Source organism: Vanessa cardui, chromosome 28, assembly GCF_905220365.1.
Source record: "Vanessa cardui chromosome 28, ilVanCard2.1, whole genome shotgun sequence".
Classification (NCBI taxonomy): domain Eukaryota; kingdom Metazoa; phylum Arthropoda; class Insecta; order Lepidoptera; family Nymphalidae; genus Vanessa; species Vanessa cardui.
The window spans coordinates 7,443,897-7,453,818 of NC_061150.1; the positions used below are offsets into that span (position 1 = coordinate 7,443,897).

At 38.8% G+C, this 9,922-nt stretch overlaps 1 protein-coding gene across 1 annotated transcript; it reads right to left on the reverse strand.

Annotated features, from left to right (window-relative positions):
- On the reverse strand, positions 1–9,402 carry LOC124541537 (probable proline--tRNA ligase, mitochondrial). Its single transcript, XM_047119452.1, has 9 exons — positions 9,237–9,402; positions 8,765–9,016; positions 7,208–7,288; positions 5,835–6,015; positions 4,781–4,956; positions 3,105–3,220; positions 2,165–2,261; positions 660–805; positions 1–210 (listed from the first exon to the last, which is right to left on the reverse strand). The coding sequence occupies exons 1-9, from the start codon at positions 9,327–9,329 to the stop codon at positions 21–23; spliced, it is 1,332 nt and encodes a 443-aa protein (XP_046975408.1). The 5' UTR covers positions 9,330–9,402; the 3' UTR covers positions 1–20.
- Positions 9,403–9,922: the final 520 nt, after the last annotated feature.

Genomic DNA, 9,922 nt, shown 5'->3' on the forward strand with positions numbered 1-9,922 from the left:
TGGCGCTATAAGTTAATTTATTACACAACTACATTTTCTCTGTACTCTATATTAATAACATTTTTTCTTTTATTCATAACAGTTAATAGTTCGTCCATTGTTAACAATTGTGGTGTCGGCGCTTCGCCCCCGGTGCTCCGGTACAGTTCGTACCGCGGCGGAGTCTCTAAAGCCGACCTGCCGCACACTATGATGAACGGGTAACCGATTCTGAAAAATATATATTCTAGTGTTGCATATCGATAGTCCAGTATCGATAGTTAAGGTTTTAGGGATAATATCGATATATCGATATCCTACGTGTTAAAGTGCCTGCCTACATGCTTACTTACTACCAGTTACTGTATTTGTTTGATGCCATAGGTTGGCCTAGTATATCGGCCACTTGATGGTAAGCGGTCACCACCACCCATAGACATTGGCGCTTGGTTGTGACTTCCCGGCAAAAAAGTAGCCTATATCCTTTTTTACAGTTCAAGTTAGCTTCACACCAAAGTTCATTAAATTCGTTAATGCGGTTAGGTCGTGAAATAGCGCCAGACAGACAGACAGGGTTTCTTTTACAATTATAACATTAATTATTGTTGTTTGACGGCAGCATATCTGAGTGGGTGGTACCGACCCAAACGGGCTTTCAAGTGGAACCCCTAATAGCGCACCTGTCAGCCATCATGAGACGCTTCCCGATGGTGAGGCCGTGTCTATCGTCCACCAACACGTCGTCACGAAGGCCGGCCTCGTGGAGCCGCCGGCCGACGGCCAGCACCGCCTCGAAGCCCAGCTTTGCCCACTCCTTGGAACCTTCCTACGACCAGATTCATAAATAACATTACTAAATAAATATGAGACAACATCACATACATTACTCTGATCCCAATGTAAGTAGCTGAAGCACTTGTGTTATGGGAATCAGAAGTAACGATACCACAAACACCCAGACCCAAGACAACATAGAAAACTAATGGTAATCTACATTGACTCGGCCGGGAATCGAACCCGGGACCTCAGAGTGGCGTACCCATGAAAACCGGTGTACACACCACTTGACCATGGAGGTAGTCAAACTAAACAATATAATAATTCTTATTCCACAAAAAAATCATCTTTTTAAACAACTAGGGGCTCGTTTGAGATATTATCGATAGTTCTATCGATATCGATATCCTGAATAGTTTTCAAGTTAAAATTAAAAAATCAAAATCAAAATATACTTTATTCAAGTGGGCTTTTACGAGCACTTTTGAATCGTCATTTTACAATTAAGAGAAGCTACCACCGGTTCCGAAAGTAGATTCTACCGAGAAGAACCGTGAAGAAATTCAGTAGTTACTCTTTTTCAACATTTAAAAAATACAAAGTCATGTTAGTTAATACAATTATTTAAATTAATATATACTGCCTGGAAGTCAACCGGTACGAAAAGTAGATTTTATTTTTAGGAAATGAAATAAAAAAACATACAATAATATGATTTCTTCCTTTATTTCTGTGTGGGGAATTGGGACATTTTTTTTACAAAATTTGGGGAATTTCGCTAAGATTTTTGGAGAATTAGGTGAATAGGCATTGGCAACCCTACTCCTATGAGATCGCACCTCGGCTCAGAAAGAAGTCGGTGGGGTCGGTGGAGTGCTTCAACTTGTTAAGACCATTGACTTACACTAATAATTTACAATAATAGTGCGATTTAAAGTACTACTAACGCCATCTATTAACAACAAAAGAAATTAATCTGTACATCGCACCATCGCAAAAATATTAATAAAAAACTACAATGGTACATGGTGACCACCGTATACAGACATTGGCACTGTAAGAAATATGAATCCTCGGAGTTCATAAAGCCATTAAAGTCCATCAGACCTCAAACGGCCTGAGTCCCCAGTATACTGTTTTAATCTATCAACAATATTCAAATTGTCGACCTCCGTGGTCGAGAGGTGCGTACACCGGTTTTCATGGGTACGCCACTCTAAGGTCCCGGGATCGATTCCCTACCGAGTCGATGTAAATTTTATCATTAGTATTATTTTTTCTCAGGTCTGAGTGTTTGTGGTGCCATCACATCACAAGTGCCTTAGCTACTCAGTACTTATAATACGTAGTGTATGTGATTTTGTCTCATACTTATTTATTTATATTTATTTAAATCACCCAAACCTACCTTAGGGCCGATGACAACAGCGCTGTATGGCGCGACCTCTAACGGCCATCGCATACTCTTTTCAGTTGATAATACTTCCAAAATGGCCGCCAGCAACCTTTAGCAAAACACTTCAATTACAGTTGTGACAAAACAACCCAATTCTTGTAGGCAGACTGCCTTTATAACAATGACGGGAAAAAAATTAATATAATAAATAAAATTGGAGTGTCTGTTTGTAATATTAAAACAACCAACTTTTTGCCAAATGCATATATATCAAATAACAGCTTTTGCACATTTTTGTCTGTCTGTCTGTTCGGCTAATCTCTAAAACGGCATAACGTTTGAAAAGAATGTATAATTGAACAGTTTATCTGCGCGTTTTTTGTTTTGATTCCGATTGCTCAGTTAGATTTTGACTACATGTGACAGCTTTAACTTCTTTATACTTCAGAGCATAACATATATAATCATATCACTTGATATGTTGGTCAAATTACAAGGTACAGTACGACACAACTTAAATGTAGCATCGGCAAATTCAATAAAACCGATTCCTGCCGATTCACAACCAACAGAAACAGCTCCCTATCGCGCCACTCGACGCTATTCGTCGCTATAGATTCCCGCGTCAGTTCGACCCGAGACAGCGAGTGCGTGTAAAGCGACGCGTCACATTGACGAATATATTAGGTCATATGATGTTACAAGTTATTACGTTTGTGTAAAGATCATATTCGCGTAAGAAATAAATATTGATAATTTGGGATAGCGTACTCAATTCGGATGTGATCGGTTTTACAAATTTTGCCGATGCCACATCAAGTTGTGTCGTACTATACTCTGTTGCAAAAAGTTTCGGACTATTGGGGTCTTACTCCGGGTTCCGACACTGTCCACTGTATTTAGACCTGGACCAGTGACGTCACGTCATTTCAAGGTCAAAGCTGTCACTCACCGTGTGATGCCGATACCATAGCAGCCCATGTGCAGGGGGCCGGTCGCGTCCGGGCCCACACAGGTCGCCTGCAGCGGCTCGCTGTATCGCGTGCCCAGCACAAATGTATGCCCTACCTGCACACACACAGAATCTCATATTGGAATCAAAATGCACAGGATCGATACCAATTAGAACGGTTTTTTTTATCGGCAAGAAACTCAGTAAATACTCAATACTGATAATTAATTATGAAGCCGTTTCCTCTGAGTGATTGGTACAGGGGAGCACCCGCCCAGAGGTTTTTTTTTATATTATGGGTTGGCGGACGAGCATATGGGCCACCTGATGGTAAGTGGTCACCATCACCCATAGGCAATGACGCTGTAAAAAAATACTAACTATTCCTTACATCGTCAATGCGCCACCAACCTTGGGAACTAAGATGTTACGTCCCTTGTGCCCGTAGTTACACTGGCTCACTCAGCCTTCAAACCGGAACACAACAATACTGAGTACCGTTATTTGGCGGTAGAATAACTGATGAGTGGGTGGTACCTACCCAGACGGGCTTGCACAAAGCCCTACCACCAAGTAAAACCAAGGTGAGAGCAGTACTCCATGTTAGACCGAATTTGCGCCTTGTATAGTTTTAGGCGATGGGCCGACGTGAAACACTGTCTCGCCTTGCTGAGCACGCCCAGCTTTTTTGAAGCCAATTTGGCTTTGCCTTCGAATTGACCGCGGAACTGAACGAGGCTCGAAATCTCAACGCCAAGTATTCCGATACTACCTGTAGCGGCTATCGGCATGTTCTCAAATCGTGGAGATACGACAAATGGTGTTTTTTAGCGGTAACGCGCAAACTTGTGTCTTTTTGTGGTTGAAGTGGACTAGGTTTAGCCGGCCCCAGTCCGAGATTCGATTTCAGATACAAGTTTGTTCCGGTTCTTCCTTACTGGTGTTGTTCGAATATTACTGGTTTGAACTTTTGAATGTTACTAATTGAAAATTTTCATTTATTTATATATGAGACAAACAAAAAAAACACAGCTGAGTTTCTTTCGCCGGTTCTTCTCGGGTCAGGGTATTTTCTTTTCCGAACCGGTGGTAGTGTTTCAATTGACCATCAATAAGAAAGTGTAATGCTTCTATATTGAATAAAGTTATTTGTGTTTGAGTTTGAACAAGTCATTGATATTCTGAAGAAACAGAGTGGGTGATAGGACGCAGCCTTGTGGAACACCAGCATTGACGAATTTTAAGGCGGAGCATGCACCGTCGACAACGACCTTTATGCTCCGATCTACCAAAAAACTTGGCACCCAATTGCATAATTAATTCACTAAATTCCGCAAAGCACTTATACCAAATGAAGTTTCTTTTTTTATGTTATACGTTGGCGGACGAGCATGTGGGCCACCTGATGGTAAGTGGTCACCATCAACCACAGGCAATAACGCTGTAAAAAAATACTAACTATTCCTTACATCGCCAATGCGCCACCAACCTTGGGAACTAAGATGTCCCTTGTGCCTGTAGTTACACTGACTCACCCTTCAATCCGGAACACAACAATACTGCGTACTGTTATTTGGCGGTAGAATAACTGATGAGTGGGTGGTACCTACCCAGACGGACTTGCACAAAGCCCTACAACCAAGTAAACTAACTAGAAAAGGGCAATGAAGACTCACCTCTATGCTATTGATACGTTCTGTCTCTTTCCCGCACTTGGCACACTCGTTAGTTTCGCGAGCGAGCGTCGTGTGTGAGCAGGACGGACATACAGCGAGCACATCCTCACCGGCTGATGACGGTAGTTGCCACTCGTGTGATAAAGTCCCCCCCATATCTCCAGTGGGAGCTTCAACTGAAATGAAATCAAAGTACTCTTATTATTTATTGACTATGTATGGAATGGTTTATATTTCTTACAGAGCCAATGTCTATGGGCGGTGGTGACCACTTACCATCACGTCCATATACTCGTCTGCCATATAGGGTAAAAAAATGCAGTAGATATATCTGTTAGTTAGTACACAGGTCCGATTCATGTGACTTCGGCTGTGTATATATCAGATATCGCCCTGTCTTTGTTTAACTTAACACTATGCGCTATGTGGGAAAGAGATGAAACGTGTCATATCGAAATTGGTTTAACATTCGCTTCATCTCTTTCTCACATATTGGTTACTGTAAAGTTAAAAAGAGACAGGATCAAGGCATTAATGTGACGCACAGAATAGTTAATTTCGGACAATACTAATGGATCGTAGTGATCACTTACCATCGTGTGGTCTATTCGCACTACCGATTACATAAATAAAATCATTATTTACATTGTAGACTGTACCCTTCAGCGGAGGTGCTGTGAAAGCGATCCTGCAGCCTCTCTGTTTCCGAGCTGATGGCAACCATCGCAGGGTTTTTACTGAGTCACAATCTCACATAACCCGACATACCCCCAGGAGTCGGGTATCTATGAAGATATACCCTTTTTTTCTGGCTGGAAAAACGCATTACGCGCTTCCCCCACGTGGGGGGGGGGGGGGTGTGGGACTCCCTGGCTCCCTGGACGCGAAATGCGCCCTGGTCCACCGGGTTAACCCACTAAAAAACCAGCGGTACCCTCTCCGTCTTACGCATGCTACCATGACGCCCTAACGGTCGGACCTTCAACACCTAGGGGGATTCAAGGAGTATGAATATATACCCCGCATCATCAAAAAGACAGTACCCTTAACATACCTCTGCGCACGGGCAGGTCGAGCGTGCGGAATATATTGGCGTACGCGCGCGTGAGTGCGCCGTACGTGTGCGCCGCGCACGCTGGCGTCGCGTGCACGCTGTACGCGTCTAACATGCTGAATTCCCGTGCACGCAGTAGCCCGTGCTTTGGACGATGTTCATCCCTGTACTTATTGCCTATCTGTAATATAAATGTTTTACGAAATATCTCAAAATATGCTTTAAATATTACAGTTATTTAATAAGAGATACTAGAGAAGAGTGCAATGATCACATCACAGTGGAAACGTATAAAATTATCAGTGTATCTTTACTATATTGTCCATGTATTATATACAAAAACATTTCTAAATCCGTTGAGTAGTTTTAAAAATTTAAGCATAAATTGGGATATAGGGGCAGAGAAAGCGACTTTGTTTTATACTATGTATTGATTTATCACTCTTTATATAATACAATACATATAAACAAATACAACAAGAGAAAATGGTAGAGCTGAAAGTCACAATGGTAGTGGTGACCGGTGTTTACGCAGCAAACGTACGAGAAAGGAGGTAGATCGATATGGACACTTCTAACATTATCAACATCTACCCGCAAACTTCAGTCTCGTGAACAAGACATTCGTAGATAATGTCGAAATATCGAGCTCCACCGAATGAAAATAATAAACCTGGTAAATATCCCGTATGAATATAATAGTATATAACTGTAATAATAAAAATTACCATGATCATTTGGAATCTAATACTTTAAGTTGTTTTTAAAATGACTTGAATCATCATTCTACAGCTATCTTGACTGTAAAGCTACCACCGCTGTAGAATGTAGATTCTTCCGAGAAGAATCAGCAAGAAACTCAATGTAAGTTACTCTTTTTAAATGTTTCACCCATCGAGGGAAACCGTATCGAGTTTAATTAAGGGACTAGTATTTCAAAAATTGTTAATGATCTTGGTGGTAGGGCTTGGTGCTAGCCTGTCTGGGTACCACTCACTCACCAGTTATTATTCCGCCAAATAACAGTACTCAGTATTGTTGTGTTCCAGTTTGAAGGGTGAGTGAGCCAGTGTAACTACAGGCACAAGGGCATAACATCAAAGATCACTAAGTTCAGAATGGTCAGTGTACCAAGTGGATCATTCGTATTATACTTCATTTGTTTTAATATTAAGAATGTTCAAATATTTGTTATATGTTTAGATATTCGCTTGGCATTAATTGATAAAATTTGGTATGTTGACTTTGGCACCAGCAGGTTTGAATTGTAAGTGACATAACTTACTTTTTTGTACCTTAACACCAAACGACCCTAAGAACGCGAGCAGAGTCGCGAGAGAAAACTGGTGTATATATGAGTTTTAACTACAAACCTGATACAATGTGAATGGGAGCTGTTTGTAGGATATGGGACCAACGTCAGCGAGCAGATCTGCTATTGCTTCCTCGTGTGTCTGAAACATACAAATAATTACATTTAGAGAGTTAGGCATCATTTTATCCTCAATTACTTTATATAAAATAGTTGATCAAATTAGCAACTTGGTGGTAAGTGGTCACCACCGACCATATATATTTGTGCTATAAGGATCATTTGCCATTCCTCACATTGCCAATATGTCATTAGACTTGGGAACTAAAATGTCTCTTGTATGTGGATTTGGCTCACCGACCGTTCAAAGTAGAATATGATAGTACTATGTGTTGCTGCTTGGCTGTAGAATATACAATGAGTGGGTGGTACCAACACAGGTTTGCATAAATCCTACGCCAGCAATGACATAATTTGGCACATTTGGCACACCAAAACAAATCGTCAAAGTTAGGTATGATGAAATATATTTATAGAACCAGAAGTAGGTTAACCTCTAACACAATTATCTTTAATTTAAAATAACAATCAATCTACCACAATAGAAAAACATTTAGTCTACAACACAAATAACCATCAATAATCATATTACACCAAATCCAAATTTAAAATGTGTCAGCAGTAAAACTCCCGCCCTTTTTTTTAAGGGAAGTTGTGTGTCTTGATGCAGATTTTACTTGTTTATTACAACAATATATACAACATTCAAAGGCTATGTGATAATTCTGAACATGCATATATAATTTACTAGTAACCCGGGCTTTACACAGGTACAATACTGATAGTAAATATATGCAGTTGTTTATCTGTAGTGTTTCTTTATTATATTCTGCATGTAGTATAACCATATAAAACTTGCACTTCACTCAATCTATCTATTAAAAACCACATCAAAATCCAATGTGTAATTTGTGCAAGTGACTTTGTTTTATTCTGTTATGATGTCATCATAACAATAAGCACAATAAAAAAATTAATAATTCAGTAATATCAAACAATAAGAATATACTTACTATACTATACTTGGTAGTAGGGCTTTGTAAAAGCCTGTCTAGGTACTCATTAGTTATTCTACCGCCAAATAACAGTACTCAGTATTGTTGTGTTCCGGTTTGAAGGGTGATAAGTGTAACTACAGGCACAAGGGACACAATATCTTAGTTCCCAAAGTTGGTGGTACATTGACGATGTAAGGAATAGTTAATATTTCTTACAGTGTCAGTGTCTATGGGTGATGATGACCGCATACCATCAGGTGGCCCATATGCTCGTAATATTGCATATTTACATAGCTTTCCACAGAATTAAATATTTTACTCTCGACCTCAAGTTTGTCATTCTGCCATCTTAATTCAAGACAGTATTTGTGATATAAGGGCCAAATTACACTGGATTACACTTTAAATCAAAGCACAGTTAAAGTTATGCTCTGTTCTCATGATTGATCAAAGATTGAAAAATTGATAGTAGACTATACAGCTTGGTCTATAATACTACATACAAGTTTGAAAATATATTATGATTTAATTTTATCAAATGTTTTTATTAATTACTATACCGGTGCCAAGAGAAACTTCTTGCCGTGTCTGTCTTCAACTTTAATGAGCTCCGGACCAACATCATCAAGCCGACCAGTCGCTGCCCATAATTTAGCTGATGTTAGGCATGGCAGCGTGATTCTCTGAGCCCCAACTTCTTCTAAGCAACGATGGATAATGTTTTCTATTTTGGTGACAGCTCGTCTTGCAAGGGGGAGAAGGGTGAATAGGCCAGCACTGGTTGGACGGACTAAGCCACATTCTAGAAGGAGCTGAAGGATAATTCTATATTAAATACTTTTTAGAGGTAGAACTTTTTGGTCTATTTTTAAATTTTAAATTTAAAAGTGTAGATTAGTATAATGTATTTCCAAGTCTCAGATAGGGCGAAAATTGATTTTTATTGATTAATTCTTAACACAATAATAACGCTAAATTGTAAATTCAAATATTTGTAAACAAAAATTTCTTAAATATTATCTGTGGACTTACTTTTTGACTCTTACATGTTATTTCCGTGTTTTTAATTTTAGCGCCTTTCGGTATTGTTATGACTGGCTGAAATATTTGTGATAATAATCTCATTTTTAAAACTATATTGAAATTCTTTTGCGGCTTTTAGGTTAGAAATGTAAACAGCTGATCTCTATTTTGACATATTGAGATTTACGTTTCGTTTGTGCTAATGTGTGTAAATCTTTTTACTATTAACAATTTATAAATAATTAATATAGTTATTAAATAATAAGATTATCAACACTTATAAGAAAAAAAAATGTTATTTTAAACGTATATTTTAACAATTTAGTATTGTAAATACATATGTTAGTAAAAATTATAAAGTAGGTTTCAGTCTTATTAAAATTTTTAAAATCTTTGCCCAACGGTATTTATTAAAATAAACCAAATTTATTTAGAGTAAGAGGGTGAAACTTTAAGAAATTCGTTGAAAATTGATTGCATCAAACGGACTTAGAGAGATAAAGTAGTAAAGGCTGCTTATGGCGCTATTTTAAGATTTTCATTTATGAATGTTATAAATCTCAATCAATAAACATGTAAATACAATATCCTCTGGCAAACCTAAGGGTTCTTTCAAACTTCAATTAAAACTATGGGATGAAAGATAAGAGCTATTTCTCCTTAGTATAGCACTCTTTTTTTAAACGGCAGTATAT

Bases quoted from the DNA above. Each gene is read 5' to 3' on its own strand.
- LOC124541537 (XM_047119452.1), bottom strand. From the start codon at position 9,329: ATGAGATTATTATCACAAATATTTCAGCCAGTCATAACAATACCGAAA. The intron at 4,957-5,834 runs GTATGTTAAGGG...ATTTCATTTCAG, and splicing joins CGACCTGCCCGTGCGCAGAG to TTGAAGCTCCCACTGGAGAT. The intron at 806-2,164 runs GTAGGTTTGGGT...ATCTGGTCGTAG, and splicing joins CTGTTGTCATCGGCCCTAAG to GAAGGTTCCAAGGAGTGGGC.